This window comes from Hyla sarda, chromosome 4, assembly GCF_029499605.1.
Source record: "Hyla sarda isolate aHylSar1 chromosome 4, aHylSar1.hap1, whole genome shotgun sequence".
Classification (NCBI taxonomy): domain Eukaryota; kingdom Metazoa; phylum Chordata; class Amphibia; order Anura; family Hylidae; genus Hyla; species Hyla sarda.
This window is the reverse complement of record NC_079192.1, coordinates 178,149,823-178,170,014: the sequence shown is the minus strand read 5'-3', so window position 1 is coordinate 178,170,014 and position 20,192 is coordinate 178,149,823. Positions and strand designations below refer to the sequence as shown.

Below are 20,192 nucleotides of genomic sequence, written 5' to 3'. Positions count from 1 at the left end.
CTATAGATACCTGTATATAGTGTATACAGAAGATGAGGTCTGCTTACCTCCCTCGTTCCTGTCCCCGCTGGGTCAGTGTAGCTCCGCCCCTAGCTATGACATCATTAGGGGCAGAGCTACAGACGGGAGCCAGGCTGGTAAGTGTGAGGCTCTGTTAACATTGTCCGTTTCGTAAAATGTGAACAGACCCTTCCGTCAGTGTCTTCTAAGACAGGGAGACTCCAGCTGTTGCTAAACTAAAACTCCCAGCATGCCCAGTATCTTCCCAGACAGGGAGACTCCAGCTGTTGCTAAACTACAACTCCCAGCATGCCCAGACAGCCAAAGGCTGTTTGACTACACCTCTGTTACCTGCTATGCCGCAATAAAGAACCTTTTATCTGCATTATATTCCAGTGCCACGGACTCTCTTTCTTGAAGGATTTACAAGCTGTTGCAGGTTTTCTGTTGAGCACGGGATTGCTGGACTTGGTCTCTGCTTATTCTCAATACATAGGTATCGTGAGTTGGTGCAGGAGCAAGCCTCTCTTACCTGGAATTAGACTTCGTCTTCTGTATACACTATATACAGCTATCTATAGATAGTTGTATATAGTGTATACTGCCCAAAGGGTTAACCTACACTGTCCAGCAATGTAAGTTAACTCTTTCCTTGTCGGGCTGGTGCATAGCGCACAGCTCAGCAAGGGGTTAAGTGAGCCAGCAATGTGTAAACTGTATACACATTGCAGGCTCACTGTAAGTTCTTGCTGGGCAGTAGATATATGTCCTATATCTACTGCTCAGCATCAGCTGTTCTCCCGCCTCTGTAGCCGTGAGCACAGCTGAGTCCCGACATTCACATCAGGACGATCACAACAGGTGTCAGGAGGAGTGACATCTGCTGTGATCTATCCCTTTCTGAACGTACTACTGCTCCCAACATGGAGCACACTCTGCTCCATGCTGGGAGCTGTAGTACCTGCATTAATAGACAGATCGCAGTAAGTGTAATTTCTGTCACCTGTTGCTATCTGTCTATTAATTCAGGTACTACAGCTCCCAGCATGGAGCAGAGTGTGCTCCATGTTGGGAGTAGTAGTACCTGCAGTTAAGGAAAGATCACAGTGGATGTCACTCCTGACACCCGCTGTGATCCTCCTGTATAATGTATAGATGCGGCCGCCTGCTCTTCTATGGTCCCCTGCACTGACGTATATATACACCTTTTCATATTTCCCACAGAGAGTTGTGATTGGCTGAAACCATATGGCCAATCACAGCTCTCTACAGGAAATATGAATAGGTATATATACAGCAGTACAGGGGACCATAGAAGAGCGGCCGGCTGCATCTATAAACTATACAGAAGGATCGCAACGGACCCGGGGTGATCTGTCAATTAGTACAGGTACTGCTACTCCCATCATGGAACAGTGTGTTCCATGCTGGGACTGTAAGTACTACCTAAAAATAAAAATATAAATAAAAAAGTGAAACACACACACTAAATTTTTATTATTGTCGGCTACATTTTTTGTACCCTACCCGTCCACATAAATTGGTCAGGCTGTTGCTGCTTGGTTGGTATCCGGCTGAGAATAAAAAGACAGAGAACCCTTAACCTCTTTAGGACATAGGACGTTCTGGAACGTCCCCGCTACCTGGGCTTTAATGCCCAAGGACGTTAGAGAACGTCCTGTTGTATTTCCGGTCTCTGTCGCGTGCCGGGCAGAGATCGGAACGGCATGTCTGCTGAAATCTTTCAGCAGGCATGCCGTGCAAATGCCAAGAGGGGGTCCCGGGACCCCCGCATGTCGGCGATCGCAGAAAATCGCATGTCAATTCAGACATGCGATTTTCTCCTATTCCGGGCTGATCGGGTCTCTGGTGACCCGATCACCCGGAAAATAGGGATGCTCGGACCTGTCAGGGACAGGCCTCAGCATCCTGCAGGGTAGGAGTGAGGTCGCAATGCTGCGATCTCCTCCCATCCCCTGCCATTGGTCAGAACTGATTCTGACCAATGGCAGAGCAGGACGGTGGGTTGCCATGGAAACCCCCCGTTCTGCCCACCCCTGGATGTCAGGTTTACCATACATTTTAGGGTAAAATTAGTGCTATCATTGCAAAGTACATCTGGCCACGCAAAAAACAAGCCCTCATATGGCTCTGGGAATGGAAATATAAAAGAGTTATGAATTTTAGAAGGCGAGGAGGAAAAAACGAAAACGTTAAAATTAAATTGGCTGTGTCCTTCAGGTCAAAATAGGCTGTGTCCTTAAGGGGTTAAAATTTTGTTATAAAAAAAGATACATTTCGTTAAATACAATTTTTCCATCACTACTGTATCTTTTTTATTGTTGTTTTTAATGGTATGAAATTTTATTAAAAAGGGTATCTCCATCACTTTTTTGGATCGCTAAAGTCCAAAAAAGAATAAAAACCGCCTGCAAAAACGCCAAAGTTAAAACCCACATGGCATTTTTCCAAGATTTTCACGAAAAAACGTCTCAACAAGAGGTCGTTTTTTATAAACTTCCAAGGAGCCCAAAAACGCCAAAAGGATTTAAAAAATGCCAAACTGAAAAAGCCAAGTGGATATGGCATTTTGCACTTAACTGTTGACTTGCGGCAGCATGGGCGTTTTTATTGGCGTTTTTGCCACACAAAAAAAACAAGTGGAAACCTAGCCTAAGGGCTCGTTCACATTGCTGTCGGGCTCTGTTATACGAAGCACTGTCAGAAAGTCTGTTGGAATGACAGAAGTTTAGCAGAGCAAAAAAATTATTCATGCACAATTTTTTTTCTCACCTAAACTCCTGTACCTTACAGGATCCCCAACGGATCCCATTTAAGTCAATGGGTCCCGTCAGGATCCGGTGTAGTCTTTTGTGGCCTTTGGAGGTCATCTGGTACAAAAAAAAAGAGCCGAACGTGCCCCTAACGGGACAGAGCACAATGGCAATGTGAACTTAGCCTTAAATAAGAAAAAAGTTATACATAACTCACGCTGCATCTGTTCTGGTAGTGCCCAGTCCAGCCAGAAATGCTTGCTTAGCTAATCACTGGCTTACGTAGATCACTGCTACAGCCTGTGATTTGCTATGCAAGAATCTCTTCTAAACAAGAGCAGGAAACATTATTCGCTGGGGAAGGTTGGGATAAATGCAGTGGAGAATCAGGGCAGGCAAGTATAACTTCTTTCACATTTTTATGCAAGCCAAGCCCATGCTTCACTATTTTTTGGCACTGGATAAACCCTTTTATCTAACATTATTGAAAGCTGCTAATCGAAGAAATATAATAGTAATAATTACAATAGCTGTTGGAATTATAAATTAATTAAAATATTTACTTACTGCACGGTGGTGCTTGGACACAATGAAGAGAAAAATGACAAACATACAGACACCTCCAAATGATATAAGTTGAGAAGGTCTCTTGGCTGTGTCCACTGCCAACCAGACTATCAATCCAATAAGAACTAATGCAGCAAATGCCCTGAAAGCACAAAATGTACAGTAAAAATGTATTTAACTGTTATGAAAAATTTCAGGATAAAATGAGTTGCATGAATTTTCCCCCTAATTTCCTAATACTTCTAGGCAGAAAAAGCATAGTTTCCAGGATACTCAAGGCTAAGGCTTGAGCAGCAAAATACATTAAGGCTGGGATCACACTACGGGTTCTAACTACGGTTCCCGTATACGGCTGGGAGGAGGGGGCGGGGCTTAATCGCGGCACCCGCACTCAGCCGTATTTGGGAACCGTAGTTAATGTTTGTCTATGAGCCGACTGGAGTGAACCGCAGCCTTCGGTCGGCTGCTTTTTCGGCCGTATGCGGTTTCCCGACCACAGGCAAAAATGTGGTCGCCCGGCTGAGTGCGGGCGCCGCGATTAAGCCCCGCCCACCCCTCCTCCCAGCCGTATACAGGAACCGTAGTTCAAATCGTAGTGTGAACCCAGCCTTAGAGAGAGATTTATCAAAACTTGTCCAGAGGAAAAGATGCCCAGTTGCCCATAGCAACCAATCAGATCACTTTACAGAGGCTTTGTCAAAGATATAAGAAGGGATCTGATTGGTTGCGGCAACTGGGCAACTATTCCTCTGATGAAAACTCCATTATTGTGATTATGATGCTGGATCGTGTAAACACATCATGAGGACCACAAGATAGCCAGCACTTTAGTGCAATTTATTTGCCTCTCAGAAATGTACTTATTGCATTACAAATTATAACTAGCTACGTAACGGTGGAGCCAATGGTACAGCAGAGCCAAGTCTGAGTAACAGAACAGCATGCAGTGAACTCTGTATTGACTCTGCTGTACCCTCCTCTGCCTGATGCCAGCCGGGTACAGCAGAGCATGGCCAGAGTAACAGTGTCACAGTGTTCACTATGTACTACTCTGCTACTCTGGCCTCTCTGCTCCCCTCAATGTAGTCAGCCTGGGAATAGTGCTTAATAGTGTCCAGCACCGTTCCCCAACGTGTAGCTCTCCAGTTGTTGCAAAACTACTAATTCCATCATACATGGGAAGCGTTTAAAGTTGTGTTTTAAGTTTTGAGTTGTGTTTTAAGACTGGGTAAAGATTTCCCAGGGCTGGTGTAATCCACCTGGGCCAGTGAATCTATTACAATAAGCAAACATTTCCTAAAGTTCTGACTTAACCCAGGTTCTGTGAATTTGGTTCCATTAACACTAGAAGGCTTATTTACCAGTTTGGGCACATATATATAACCAAAATTACCCACCTGTGTGCCTGACAGATACTTTTTATTCTTTTAAAGGACTTTCACTAAATAGCATAGTATACACCTTTGATCCTTATTGCCAGTTCTTGGTTTGCTGGTGAGCTACAAGGCTAGTATTCTTTTTTAATTCTGAAGTATGTTAAATCTCCAGTGACTAGAGGAAAATGAACTCACCACTTTATCCATATTTTGTTCTTCTTCAAGCATTGGCCAAGTGGTTTAAAGAAATGTTTCATATGCTTGCCAAACCGTGCCATCAAGCAGTCATAAGTCAAGAAGAAGAGGACCACGCAGGTGATCACCAGTAAGGCAATGGCACGATTAAAGTTCAGTACACATGCTGCAATAAAGAAGGCTGTATACCCTGCAAAAAATAGATATATTGTTAATACAATTGCTTCTTCTATATATTATCCACCATTATATTTTTTTGTGCATTTGAGAAATGTACCAAATATCCTTAACAATACATGACTTAAGGTGAGAAAATCCCACCAAATAAAATGCCTATACTAATACACTTTATTTAAATAAAATGAAACACAAATTGCATCATTGAGGAGGTAAATAAGAGGGAATTTGTTTTTTTTAAATCAAAATCTGTATCTATTTGTAGCCAGTACTGTAGATGGGATTTATCAACACCTGTGCAGAGGGAGCATGGTGCAGTTGCCCATAGCAACCAGATAGCTTCTTTTATTAAAAAAATAAATAAAAAAAAAGCCTATGAAAAGTGAAAGAAGCGATCTGACTGGTGGCTTTAGATTAATCTCCCCCTGTGCATTTAATGCCCTCCTTAAACACTGCACTATAACAACAGTTCACCTAAACCCTACCGACTCAGGAGGCAGCTCTTAAAGGGTTGTCTCATTTTAGCAAGTTCTCCCATATCCACAGGACGGAGAATAAATTAAGGATCAGTGGGGGTCTGAACGCTGGGACTCTCAGTAAACTTGTAGCCCTGAATAAACAGAGCAGGTCGCACATGTGTGGTCACTGCTCTATTTATTTTCTATGAGCCTTCTGGACATTGCCAAGTGCAGCAATTGGCATGGTTCCGAAGGTCCATAGAGAATTAATGTAGCGGTAGCTGCACAATATTCCGTATATTCAGGGCTACAATTTTACTAGATTCTGGAGATATGCAAAAGTCCCGCTGGTGGGCCTCCCACCAATCAAAACGTTTCCCCCTGTCCACAATTTGCTAAGATGATAAAACCCCTTAAAAGCGTTACTGTTATTAAAAAAATATAACAATGTTTTAACAATGTTTTGAATGGCAGAGGTGTCCATGCTGAGACCCCCATTGATATCTAGATATAGCTGTCTCTTTGCAGGAGATCAATGCCTGTTTACAGCAGTGAAAAGGATTAAAGGGGTACTCCGGTGGAAAACAATTTTTTTTTTTTTAATCAATTGGTGCCAGAAAGTTAAACAGATTTATAAATTACTTCTATATAAAAATCTAAATCCTTCCAGTACTTATCAGCTGCTGTATGCTCCACAGGAAGTTGTATTTTTTACTGGAGTTCTTTTTAGTCTGACCACAATGCTCTCTGCTGACATCTTTGTCCATGTTAGGAACTGTAAATCATCCCCATGTATGTAGACCTTTTAATAATTAGCAAAGTGGCATCTGGCCACAGCGTTTTTAACAAAACCTAATGCCATTGAAAACTACAATAAAAATGCCTTATCATTTCAAAAGACTTCTAGCATTTTGTACCTGGAAACATACTCAGGTCTTACCTGCACAAAGAATTCCAATGACAATGAATTTCAGAATATGGGAATGCTTCTTGCTGAACTCTGCAGCTTTGTCATATGGTTTGGCCACTTTGCTAGGTACATATGGAATAGAAACTATGTTAATCGAAAATCTATCGGCATCATGGTATAGAGCATGAAGAGCTGAGAAGATTGATATATGTGGAAAAAGATCCTGTATAACTTGTAACTTTTTGATTGAAATCCCTGCTCTTTCCATGCTAGGGGTATATTAACCCAGGCGGATCTTCTGCGAGTTGCCTGCTGCAGGTTTTAGCCACAGTAAATTACTTCTATTTAAAAATGGTAATCCTTCCATTACTTATCAGCTGCTGTATGCTCCAGAGGAAGTTGTGTAGTTCTTTTCTGTGTGACCACAGTGCTCTCTGCTGACACCTCTGTCTATGTCAGGAACTGTACAGAAAAGGATAGGTTTGCTATGGGGATTTGCTCCTGCTCTGGACAGTTCCTGACATGGACAGAGGTGTCAGCAGAGAGCACTGTGGTCAGACAGAAAATAAATTCATAAAGAAAAGAACTTCCTCTGAAGTATACAGCAACTGATAAGTACTGGAAGGATTAAGATTTTTTTAATATAAGTAATTTACAAATCTGCTAAACTTTCTGGCACCAGTTGATTAGAAAAAAATGGGTTTTCCACTGGAGTACCCCTTTCGTCTGCTGTGGATTTTCTGCTGTGAAAAATCTGCCATGAAAAATCAGCTGCTACTAAAACCTGCACTGGAAAACTCGCCTAAGATCCACCTGGGTGAATGTTCCCTTATTTCCCTTAATAAGTTACAAGTTATACTGAATCTTTTCCCACAAAGATAGATTGAGATATATATTATATATCAGTCAATCTGTATAGCTTTTCCTGCTCTATAACATGATACTGAGAAATTCTTGTGGTTACAAGTTGCGGTTAAATAAGATTTCACACTATGGTATTTGAAAATAGTTATTCTAAACAAGACCACCCCCTTAGACTTGGCCATACAATTTAGATCAACTGAACACTTGTTTATCAGTGAAAATAAAGTCTGACTGACTTATCTTATCGTTCCTTAAGTAGCAGCTAAATGGTAGAGTAAAAATAAAAAAAAAGTTGTTTTATTTTGCATTCAGGAAATATATCAACATATAAAAAAAATCTGTTCAAATTTGTCCATACATACAATAACAATAAGTAATCGTGAAGGGAGGGGGCGTTTATAAAAAGATTCTACTCCTATCTTTTATATACACCCTCCTTGTTTTGGGATCAAAAGGTGTGGGGGATTTAAAAAAATAAATAAATAAATAAATATTTAAATAACTCATTAGATTGCTTACACTGACCAATGCTATTGATCAATAACATCTGCACTTTTTTACATGAGACAGATTCTATTAACAGATCAGCCCGTGACAGGCATGGAAGCTTAGTGAAGGCATCCAGCTTCCATAGAAACCGATCAGCACCCCAAAATGTGACAAATTGCAGGGGTGCAGATCGGACAGATGACTGGTGTCACTCCTTTCACAAAACATTTTAAATTCAGCAGCATTTAAGGGTTTAAAGGGGAACTTCACTGGAAAACATTTTTTTTTAAATCAACTGGTGCCAGAAAGTTAAAAACATTTGTAAATTACTTCTATTAAAAAATCTTAATCCTTACAGTACTTATCAGCTGCTGTATGCTCCACAGGAAGTTATTTCCTTTTTGAATTTCCTTTCTTTCTGACCACAGTGCTCTCTGCTGACACCTCTGTCCATTTTATGAACTGTCTAGAGCATGATAGGTTTGCAATAGGGATTTGCTTGTACACTGGACAGTTCCTAAAATGGCCAGAGGTTTCAGCAGAGAGCACTGTGGTCAGACAGAAAGGAAATTCAAAAAAGAAAAGAACTGATTGTGGGGCATACAACAGCTGATAAGTCCTGGAAGGATTAAAGGGGTACTCCGGTGAAAACCTTTTTTCTTTTAAATCAACTGGTGGCAGAAAGTTAAACATATTTGTAAATTACGTCTATTAAAAAATCTTAATCCTTCCAGTACTTATTAGCTGCTGAATGCTACAGAGGAAATTCCTTTCTTTTTGGAACACTGATGACATCACGAGCACAGTGCTTTCTGCTGACATCTCAGCAACCATGCATAGCAGATGTATGCTAAGGGCAGCATGGTGGCTCAGTGGTTAGCAGTGCTGGGGACTTGGGTTCAAATTCCACTAAGGACAACAATAAGTAAAGCGTTATTATTACAAGTCAGCAGAGAGAACTGTGCTGGTGATGTCATCAGAGAGCATTCCAAAAAGAAAATAATTTCCTCTGTAGTATTCAGCAGCTAATAAGTACAGGAAGGATTAAGATTTTTAAATAGAAGTAATTTACAAATATGTTTAACTTTCTGCCACCAGTTGATTTAAAAGAAAAAAGGTTTTCACCGGAGTACCCCTTTAAGATTTTTAAATAGAAGTAATTTACAAATCTGTTTAACTTTCTGGTACCAGTTGATTTAAAAAAAAAAAGATTTCCAGTTGAGTACCCCTTTAATGGCCAGCATCAGTATTATCCCTCATGTCAGTTGTACATGTACAGAGGAGTGCTGTAAGGATTAAACGTGTAAGATATAAAATAATGAAAGACATGTTCTGAAAGATATGAAATATATGAAAGTTATGTTCTTCTCACCTTATAAAATTTGATTGTTTTTTATTCTTCTCTTTGCTATTTCCAACATCATCATAAATAAAATCTTTTTTCGGTTCGCTTATTCCAACATCATCATAATCATTTACCTTAAAAAAATACAAATAAAATACACCTGCATGATGAAATAGTAACAGCATATTTTGTTCTTGGTATTGAAAACTTAATAAAAATATATGAATTTGCTGCAGAAAATCTGCTGCAGATTTTTCTACCATTAACTTCAATAGGTCAGCAGAAAATCTGCAATAGCGGCAGTTTTGCAGGGTTTTCTGCACACCCATTGAAGTCAATTTTGGAAAATTACTTCAATGCGCTGCAGACTCTCCTCAGCAAATACACTGTGGAAAATCCACAGGAAATCGGCCTGTATGAATAGACTCTTAGGGCTTTTTTCTGTGTATTTGCTGCTGTGCATTGAAGTCAATGAGTAGCATCATCAGCTGGTGAAAGCAAGCAGCAAACACAGCACATGTGACCCAACTGTAAGAGTGTATTCACATGTAGCAGATGAGTTGCAAGCAGTTTGTTGTTCCTGTCTTTTGCAAAACTTTTCAATAAATGTAGAAAATAACATTATATGTATATTTGTAATATACATTGGTTAAAAAATTTGTATATTTTTGTAATATACATTGGTTAAAAAAAATGTGTATAATTTTTGTCCCTGCAGCTCTCTCTGTAAAGATACAAAATACAGGAAGTGAAGGCGGGCAAGCAGGGCTCTGTACACTGACGACAAGCAGGGCTCTGTACACTGAGGACAAGCAGGGCTCTGCACACTGAGGACAAGCAGGGCTCTGCACACTGAGGACAAGCAGGGCTCTGCACACTGAGGACAAGCAGGGCTCTGCACACTGAGGACAAGCAGGGCTCGGCACACTGAGGACAAGCAGGGCTCTGTACACTGAGGACAAGCAGGGCTCTGTGCACTGAGGACAAGCAGGGCTTTGTGCACTGAGGACAAGCAGGGCTTTGTGCACTGAGGACAAGCAGGGCTCTGTGCAGCGAGGACAAGCAGGGCTCTGTGCAGTGAGGACAAGCAGGGCTCTGTGTAGTGAGGACAAGCAGGGCTCTGTACACTGAGGACAAGCAGGGCTCTGTGTAGTGAGGACAAGCAGGGCTTTGTGCACTGAGGACAAGCAGGGCTCTGTGTAGTGAGGACAAGCAGGGCTCCGTGCAGTGAGGACAAGCAGGGCTCTGTGCAGTGAGGACAAGCAGGGCTATGTACACTGAGGACACGCAGGGCTCTGTGCAGTGAGGACAAGCAGGGCTATGTACACTGAGGACACGCAGGGCTCTGTACACTGAGGACAAGCAGGGCTCAGTGCACGGAGGACAAGCAAGGCTCTGGGCAGTGGGGACAAGCAGGGCTCTGTACACTGAGGCTCTATGACATGCTCCCGGCTCACACATCAGGATGATTGACAAGCCAGAAGCCCCAAGATAACCCTGCTTGTCCTATCCTCACTTCCTGTTCTTGGTCTCCTCACAGAGACACACAGACAATAGCTGCAGGGACAGCATTTTTTCACCCAAAAATATAAAAAAAAATTAACCAATGTATATTACAAATATATATATATATATATATATATATATATATATATATAATTGCATTATCTACATTATATTAAAAGTTATTGCAAATGACAGGAATGCTTTAAATCAATCTGCCATGGTTTGATGATGTGGTAACTGGGTGCAGGGTTTATATAGGTTGTATTTCACCAGTATAAACTGCATGTAAGACTCCAGTAAAACCATTTGCAGTTATTTCATACGCAGTTTTACTGCATCTGAACTGTTCCATGTAATCACACCCCTAGTAAGTTATACAATGATTAAGATGAATTTGCATAACATCACCATTTAACAATATATACTAGCAAGGTTATAGCCACTTACTTCTGCATTAAATGCTGCATTTGAAATTCCATCAGTATTCCTCACCGGCATTTCCATTTCTCCAAGAAACAGAAAGAGAAAATACAAGTTTTTCAATATATTCAAAGTGCTCATAAAATTATTATTCTTATGCTCTTCAAGAGAAGTTCAATGGTATAATTATGTAAAAGACCGTTCCAAAGGGAAATAAGGAATGAAAAAAGCAAGAAAGGTATTTATTGTTGTAAAAGAACTGCAGGGCAAACAGCAGATAATAGCTAAGATTATTTCTTACATAAACATTCTCTCTACCTTTTTAACAGATATGCAGTGGAAAAACTTCTCCCCTATCTGCAGGATAGGTGACATGTGTCTGAACGCGGGTGGTTCAACAGCTGGGACCCCCCAAAATCTCCTGTATGGGGCCCCGGCTCTAATACGCCTCTTCCATAGAGATGAATGGAGTGTCGGGCTATTTGTACTGATCACATTAGAGGTATGATATTAAGATAGTGGCAGGATTCCATCTTAATCAATCAAAATGATTGACTTTGAAGGGGCTTTCCAGGAAAAAACTTTTTTTTATACATCAACTGGTTCCAGAAAGTTTAACAGATTTGTAAATTACTTCTATTAAAAAAATCTTAATCCTTTCAGTACTTATGATCTGCTGAAGTTAAGGTTGTTCTTTTCTGTCTAAGTGCTCTCTGATGACACGTGTCTCGTGAAACACCCAGTTTAGAAGAGGTTTGCTATTTTGCTATTTGCTATTTGCTTCTAAACTGGGCGGTTCCCGAGACACGTGTCATCAGAGAGCACTTAGACAGAAAAGAACAACCTTAACTTCAGAAGCTCATAAGTACTGAAAGGATTAAGATTTTTTAATAGAAGTAATTTACAAATCTGTTTAACTTTCTGGAGCCAGTTGAGATATATATATATATATATATATATATATATATATATATATATATAAAAGTTTTTTCCTGGAATACCCCTTTAATTTTACCAGGTAATAGAGAGTGCGAATCACATGGCCAGAAAGTGTGGCATGTTTGAGATAAACAGAAGGGGCATTAGACAGGACAAACATAAGACAATAGCCACGAAGTCTGACACGTCACAAATGAACAGGTGTGATGTGAAAGTCATTTTCTATCATGTTATGACTCCAATGGAGGGGTCCAGTTGGATTTTATTGGTCTATTGTGAATAGTATAAATAAACAATAATAGATCCAGACCTCAAGGACGTAATCAGAACTAAAAGGACTGGTACATGATGGCTAATGCATATACTGGGTTAAAAATAATTTGTAAAGAGGCCGTGCTTCAAGTACAAATGAATTTTAAGAAAAGCATAAAATACAATAAGTACATGTACTGCTACCCTATCACAGGGCCATATGAAAAGGATAGTAAGAGGCATAAAATAACAATATTAAGTGCCTGTAAAAGTGCTAGCTACAGAGGATGAGATCATCTAGTTTGGATTTTGTGTGAATAACCCGTCACTAGAGATGAGCGAACTTACAGTAAATTCGATTTGTCACGAACTTCTCGGCTCGGCGGTTGATGACTTTTCCTGCATAAATTAGTTCAGCTTTCCGGTGCTCCGGTGGGCTGGAAAAGGTGGATACAGTCCTAGGAGACTCTTTCCTAGGACTGTATCCACCTTTTCCAGCCCACCGGAGCAACTGAAAGCTGAACTAATTTATGCAGGAAAATTCATCAACTGCCGAGCCGAGAAGTTTGTGACGAATCGAATTTACTGTAAGTTCGTTCATCTCTACCAGTCACTGATAAATGGCTAATCCGGTACATATATCAGTCCTGCAAATAAATAGCAGTATAGACAGATAGCTAGTTTGCTGGAACACATATCTGTCTGTACTGCTGTTTATTTGCAGGACTGATATATGTACCGGATTAGCCATTTTATCCTGATATGTTGTAATATTTTCTGGAGTAAATTATTTATCAGTTACGGGTTATTCACCCAAAATCCAAACTAGATGATCTCATCCTCTGTAGCTAGCAGTTTTACATGCAATTAAAATTGTCATTTTATGCCACTTACTATCCTTTTCACAAGGGCCCTGTGATAGGGTAGAAGTACATGTACTTATTGCATTTTATGCTTGTAATAAAATTAATTTGTACTTGAAGCATGGTCTCTTTACAAATTATTCTTAACCCAGTATATGCATTAGCCATCATGTACCAGTCCTTTTAGTTCTGGTTACGTCCTTGAGGTTTGGATCTATTATTGTTTATTTCTAGTATATTTTTGCACCATAGGGTATTGGTGAACATCCAGGTAAACCTCGAACAGTATATTTTTTCTATATTGTGAATAGTATTTGTCTGAGAACGTAATCCATGGTATTGTATTAAGTAAGAAAGACAAGGATGTTTACTGATGGAACAGGTGATTATAGTGGCATGACATTTATATCAATATAGCTAATATAGTGAATTAATGTTTAGCTGTCATGTGACTAGACCGTACTCCATACTCACACCCACCCAGTCATCGCTGGATGACATTATATATATTTGGGTGGATGCTTAAGATAAAAAATGTGTGAGGCAGACCCAGGGAGGAAACACAGGATCCCCCATCAAAGGAGTCATCACAGGATACCTATCATGGAGGCATCACAGAGATCCCCATTATTGAAAATGTAGTTGGTGGTGGATATGATTATATTTTGTCATTTTTTGGGGGTATAATAATTTTTTGAAGTACTCCCCTTTGAATATGCCGATATACTCTTCTTAGATTTATGCCTGCAATTTATGTAGGCCAAATATGATCTGTTTGAGATTCACATTTTGAAAAATAATAATAATAATAAAACAACAATTTGGCATACACATCATTTTTCATCCAGGAGGAGGTACCTGTGGTTTTAACTACTAGTGATGTGGATGCTCTGTGTTGGAATGTGTGAGGCATGAATAGTATGCAACTAAGATCACGTGGCCTGCACCTAAAATCAAACTTATGTGGCCTGTGTCTGTGGTTTATTTAGTGAAGGGGATTATATAGATGCATCCTATAAGTGTAAGATATATGTGATTAAGAACTTAGTTATGGTTTGGAATGTAGAACCATTAAGGGTTGGTACGTGTGATTAAGCACAAAACTGATGTATGATATGTGTTTGACTAAACATAAGACTTGATACGTGTTTGATTATTATATATAAGACTAAGGTGTGATGTATATAGATATATACAGTGGGGGAAAAAAGTATTTAGTCACCAGCTGTGCAAGTTCTCCTACTTAAAAGATGAGAGAGGTGAGAGAGATTTCATCATAGGTATACTTCAACTATGAGAGACAGAATAGGAGGAAATAATACAGGAATCACATTGTAGGATTTCTATTTGCTATTTCTATTTCTGTTAATTAATTGGTAAACTCCTCGGCAAAATAAGTATTTGGTCAACTACAAAAAAAGCAAGAATTCTGGCTCTAACAGACCTGTAACTTCTTTAACCTCTTAAGGACCACGGGTTTTTCCGGTTGTGCACTTTCATTTTTTCCTCCTCACCTTTTAAAAATCATAACCCTTTTAATTTTGCACCTAAAAATCCATATGATGGCTTATTTTTTGCGCCACCAATTCTACTTTACAGTGACATCAGTCATTTTACCCAAAAATCTACGGCAAAATGGGAAAAAAATTATTGTGCAACGAAATTGAAGAAAAAACGCAATTTTGTAACTTTTGGGGGCTTCCGTTTCTACGCAGTACATTTTTCGGTAAAAATGACACCTTATATTTATTCTGTAGGTCCATACGGTTAAAATGATCCCCTACTTATATAGGTTTGATTTTGTCGTACTTCTGTAAAAAATCATAACTACATGCAGAAAAATGTATACGTTTAAAATTGTCATCTTCTGACCCCTATAACTTTTTTATTTTTGTGCATATGTGGCAGTATGAGGGCTCATTTTTTGCGCCGTGATCTGAAGTTTTTAGCGGTACCATATTTGTATTGATCGGACTTTTTGATCGCTTTTTATTCATTTTTTCATGATATAAAAAGCAACCAAAAATACGTTATTTTGGACTTTGGAATTTTTTTGCGCATACGCCATTGACCGTGCGGTTTAATTAATTATATATTTTTATAGTTTGGACATTTATGCACGCGGTGATACCACATAGGTTTATATTTATTTTTATTTACATGGTGTTTTTTTTTATGGGAAAAGGGGGGTGATTTGAACTTTTATTAAGGAAAGGGTTAAATCACATTTAACTTTTTTTTTTTTACACTTTTTTTTTTTGCAGTGTTATAGGTCCCATAGAACACTGCACGCTGATCTTATACCCTGTTCACTGCAAAGCCATAGCTTTGCAGTGATCAGGGTTACCGGCGGCCGATTGCTCAAGTCTGAATCTCAGGCTTGGAGCAATCAATCGCCGAGGGGACACGCCGGAGGCAGGTAAGAGGACCTCCGCTCGTGTCCCAGCTGATCGAGACACCGCATTTTCACTGCGGTGGTCCCGATCAGCCCCGCTGAGCAGCCGGGAAGGTTTTACTTTCGGTTTAGAATGCCGCGTCTAAAGGGTTAATAGCGTGCGGCACCGCGATCGCTGCCGCGCGCTATTAGCACCGGGTCCCGGCATCAGATACATGCCGGGACCGACCCGATATGATATATATTATATATATTATATCGCGGGAGCCGGCCAAGGACGTAAATATATGTCCTTGGTCGTTAAGTGGTTAAGAGTCTCATCAACTCATTACCTGTATTAATGGCACCTGTTTACACTTGTTTACACTTATCAGTATAAAAGACATCTGTCCACAACCTCAAACAGCCACACTCCAAACTCCACGATGGCCAAGACCAAAGAGCTGTCAGAGGACACCAGAAACAAAATTGTAGACCTGCACCAGGCTGGGAAGACTAAATCTGCAATAGGCAAGAAGCTTGGTGTGAAGAAATCAACTGTGGGAGCAATTATTAGAAAATGGAAGACATACAAGACCACTGATAATCCCCCTTGATCTGGGGCTCCATGTAATATCTCACCCTGTGGTGTCAAAATGATCACAAGAACGGTGAACAAAAATCCCAGAGCCACACGGGGGGGACCTAGTGAATGACCTACAGAGAGCTGGGACCAAAGTAACAAAGGCAACCATCAGTAACACACTACGCCACCAGGAACTCAAATCATGCAGTGCCAGACGTGTCCCCTGCTAAAGCCAGTACATGTCTGGGCCTGTCTGAAGTTTGCTAGAGAGCTTTTGGATGATCCAGAAGAGGATTGGGAGAATGTCATATGGTCAGATTAAAACAAAGTAGAACTTTTTGGTAAAAACTCAAGTCATCGTGTTTGGAGGAGAACATCATACCTACAGTGAAGCATGGGGTGGAAACAGCATGCTTTGGGGATGTTTTTCAGTAAAGGGACCAGGACACTATGCCCAGGAAAGAATTAATGGGGCCATGTATCATAAGGTTTTGAGTGAAAACCTCCTTCCATCAGCAAGGGCATTAACCCCTTAAGGACCAGGCCAATTTTCCCTGTAGGACCAGAGCGGTTTTTGCACATCTGACCACTGTCACTATAAGCATTAAAGGGGTACTCCAGTGCTTACACATCTTATCCCCTATCCAAAGGATAGGGGATAAGATGCCTGATTGCGGTCCCGCAGCAAGGGACGCCCGTGATCATGCACGCGGCACCCCGTTTGTAATCAGTCCCCGGAGCGTGTTCGATAGGGGATAAGATGTGTAAGCACCGGAGTAGCCCTTTAATAACGCTGGGATGCTTTTACCTTTCATTCTGATTCCGAGATAGTTTTTTCGTGACATATTCTACTTTATGTTAGTGGTAAAATGTGTCGATACTTGTATCATTTCTTGGTGAAAATTCTAAAATTTGATGAAAAAATTGAAAATTTAGCATTTTTCTAACCTTGAAGCTCTCTGCTTGTAAGGAAAATAGACATTCCAAATAAATTATATTTTGATTCACAAATACAATATGTCTACTTTATGTTTGCATCATAAAGTTGACATGTTTTTACTTTTGGAAGACATCAGAGGGCTTCAAAGTTCAGCAGCAATTTTCCAATTTTTCACAAAATTTTCAAAATCCGAATTTTTCATGGACCAGTTCAGGTTTGAAGTGGATTTGAAGGGCCTTCCTTTTAGAAATACCCCACAAATGACCCCATTATAAAAACTGCACCCCTCAAAGTATTCAAAATAACATTCAGTAAGTGTGTTAATCCTTTAGGTGTTTCACAGGAATAACAGCAAAATAAAGGAGAAAATTCAAAATCTTCATTTTTTTACACTCGCATGTTCTTGTAGACACAGTTTTTTAAATTTTACAAGAGGTAAAAGGAGACAAATCCTCTCAAAATTTGTAGGCCAATTTCTCTCGAGTAAGGAAATACCTCATATGTGTATGTCAAGTGTTCGGCGGGCGCTGTAGGGGGCTCAGAAGGGAACGAGCGACAATGGGATTTTGGAGAGTGAATTTTTCTGAAATGGTTTTTGGGGGGCATGTTGCATTTAGGAAGCCCCTATGGTGCCAGAACAGCAGAAACCCCCCCCCACATGGCATACCATTTTGGAAACTACACCCCTCAAGGCACATAACAAGGGGTCCAGTGAGCCTTAACACCCCACAGGTGTTTGATGACTTTTCGTTAAAGTCGGATGTGGTAAATGAAAAAAAAAATTTTTTTTCACTAAAGTGCAGTTTTTCCCCCCAAATTTACCATTTTTTATAAAGGATAATGGGAGAAAATGCCCCCCCCCCCCCAAAAAAAAAAAAATTGTAACCCCATCCCTCGGAGTATGGAAATACCCCACGTTAGGACGTAAAATGCTCTGCGGGCGAACTACAATGCCCAGAAGAGAAGGAGTTACATTTGGCTTTTTGAAAGCAAATTTAGCTGAAATGGTTTTTGGGGGGCATGTCGCATTTAGGAAGCCCCTATGGTGCCAGAACAGCAAAAAAAAAAAACACATGGCATACTATTTTGGAAACTAAACCCCTCAAGGAACGTAGCAAGGGGTACAGTGAGCCTTAACACCTCACATGTATTTCACGACTTTTTGTTAAATTTGGATGTGTAAATGAAAAAGAAAATTCACTAAAATGCAGATTTTTCACCAAATTTTACATTTTTACAAGGGGTAATAGGAGAAAATTACCCCCAAAATTTGTAACCCGATCTCTTCTGAGTATGGAAATACCCCATGTGTGGACATCAAGTGCTCTGCTGGCGCACTACAATGCTCAGAAGAGGAGGAGCGCCATTGAGCTTTTGGAAAGGGAATTTGTTTGGAATGGAAGTCAGGGGCCAAGTGCATTTACAAAGCCCCCCGTGGTGCCAGAACAGTGGACCCCCCCCACATGTGACCCCATTTTGCAAACTACACCCCTCACAGAATTTAATAAGGGGTGCAGTGAGTATTTACACTCCTCTGGCGTTTGACAGATCTTTGGAACAGTGGGCTGAGCAAATGAATTCTCACGGACCACTGTTCCAAAAATCTGTCAGACACCTGTGGGGCGTAAATGCTCACTGTACCCCTTATTACATTACGTGAGGGGTGTAGTTTCCAAAATGGGGTCACATGTAGGAGGGGTCCATTATTCTGGCACTATGGGAGCTTTGTAGTAAACACACGTGGCCTTCAATTCCGGACAACTTTTCTCTTCAAAATCCCAATGGCGCTCCTTCTCTTCTGAGCATTGTAGTTCGCCCGTAGAGCACTTTACATCCACATATGGGGTATTTATATACTCAAGAGAAATGGGGTTACAAGTTTTGGGGGGCTTTTTTCCTATTTTCCTTGTGAAAAGGAAAAATTTTGGGTAACACCAGCATTTTAGTGAATTTTTTTTTAATTTTTTTATTTTCCCATCCAACTTTAATGAAAATTTGTGAAAAACCTGTGGGGTGTTAAAGTTCACTATACCCCTTGTTACGTTCCATGAGGGTGGGTATTTATTTTTTTGCGTTTATGTCAGAACTGTCAGAATCAGCCACCCCTGTGCAAATCACCAATTTAGGCCTCAAATGTACATGGTGCGCTCTCACTCCTGATCCTTGTTGTGTGCCTGCAGAGCATTTTACTCCCACATATGGGGTATTTCTGTACTCAGGAGAAATTGTGTTACACATTTTGGGGATCTTTTTTTCCTTTTACCTCTTGTGAAAATAAAAAGTAAAGGGCAACACCAGCATGTTAGTGTAAAAAAAATTTTTTTTACACTACCAGGCTGGTGTAGACCTCAACTTTACCTTTTCATAAGGGGTAAAAGGAGAAAAAGCCCCCCAAAATTTGTAGTGCAATTTCTCCCGAGTACGGAAACACCCCAGATGTGGCACTAAACTGTTTCCTTGAAATACGACAGGGCTCCGAAAAGAGAGAGCGCCATGCGCATTTGAGGACTAAATTAGGGATTGCATAGGGGTGGACATAGGGGTATTCTACGCCAGTGATTACCAAACAGGGTGCCTCCAGCTGTTGCTAAACTCCCAGCATGCCTGGACAGTCAGTGGCTATCCAGAAATGATGGGAGTTGTTGTTTTGCAACAGCTGGAGGCTCCGTTTTGGAAACACTGCTGTACAATACGTTTTTCATTTTTATTGGGGGGGGACAGTGTAAGGGGTGTAAATGTTGTGGTTTACCCTTTATTATGTGTTAGTGTAGTGTAGTGTAGTGTTTTTAGGGTTGGCGGAGGTTTACAGTAAGCTTACCGCTAGGAGTTTGCACTGCGGCGAAAAATTTGCCGCAGCTCATACTTGAAGCAGGAAACTTACTGTAAACCTGCCTGTGTGAAAGTACCCTGTACATTCACATGGGGGGCAAACCTCCAGCTGTTTAAAAAACTACAACTCCCAGCATGCACTGACAGACCGTGCATGCTGGGAGTTGCACTTTTGCAACAGCCGGAGGCACACTGGTTGGAAAACCTTCAGTTAGGTTCTGTTACCTAACTCAGTATTTTCCAACCAGTGTGCCTCCAGCCGTTGCAAAACTACAACTCCCAGCATGTACTGATCGCCGAAGTGCATGCTGGGAGATGTAGTTATGCA

At 40.6% G+C, this 20,192-nt stretch overlaps 1 protein-coding gene across 3 annotated transcripts in view; it reads right to left on the bottom strand.

The window, feature by feature from the left end:
* SLC28A2 (solute carrier family 28 member 2) overlaps nt 1-20,192 on the bottom strand; it is a 79,876-nt gene that overhangs the window by 44,217 nt on the left and 15,467 nt on the right. For all 3 annotated transcript variants that reach the window (XM_056569304.1, XM_056569306.1, XM_056569305.1), the window contains 5 exons: nt 11,109-11,167; nt 9,183-9,289; nt 6,488-6,579; nt 4,913-5,102; nt 3,342-3,483 (listed from right to left, as the gene is read on the bottom strand). In XM_056569304.1, the coding sequence (XP_056425279.1) occupies nt 3,342-3,483; nt 4,913-5,102; nt 6,488-6,579; nt 9,183-9,289; nt 11,109-11,165 (588 nt within the window). In that variant the 5' untranslated portion in view covers nt 11,166-11,167. The remainder of the gene's footprint in view (nt 1-3,341; nt 3,484-4,912; nt 5,103-6,487; nt 6,580-9,182; nt 9,290-11,108; nt 11,168-20,192) is intronic.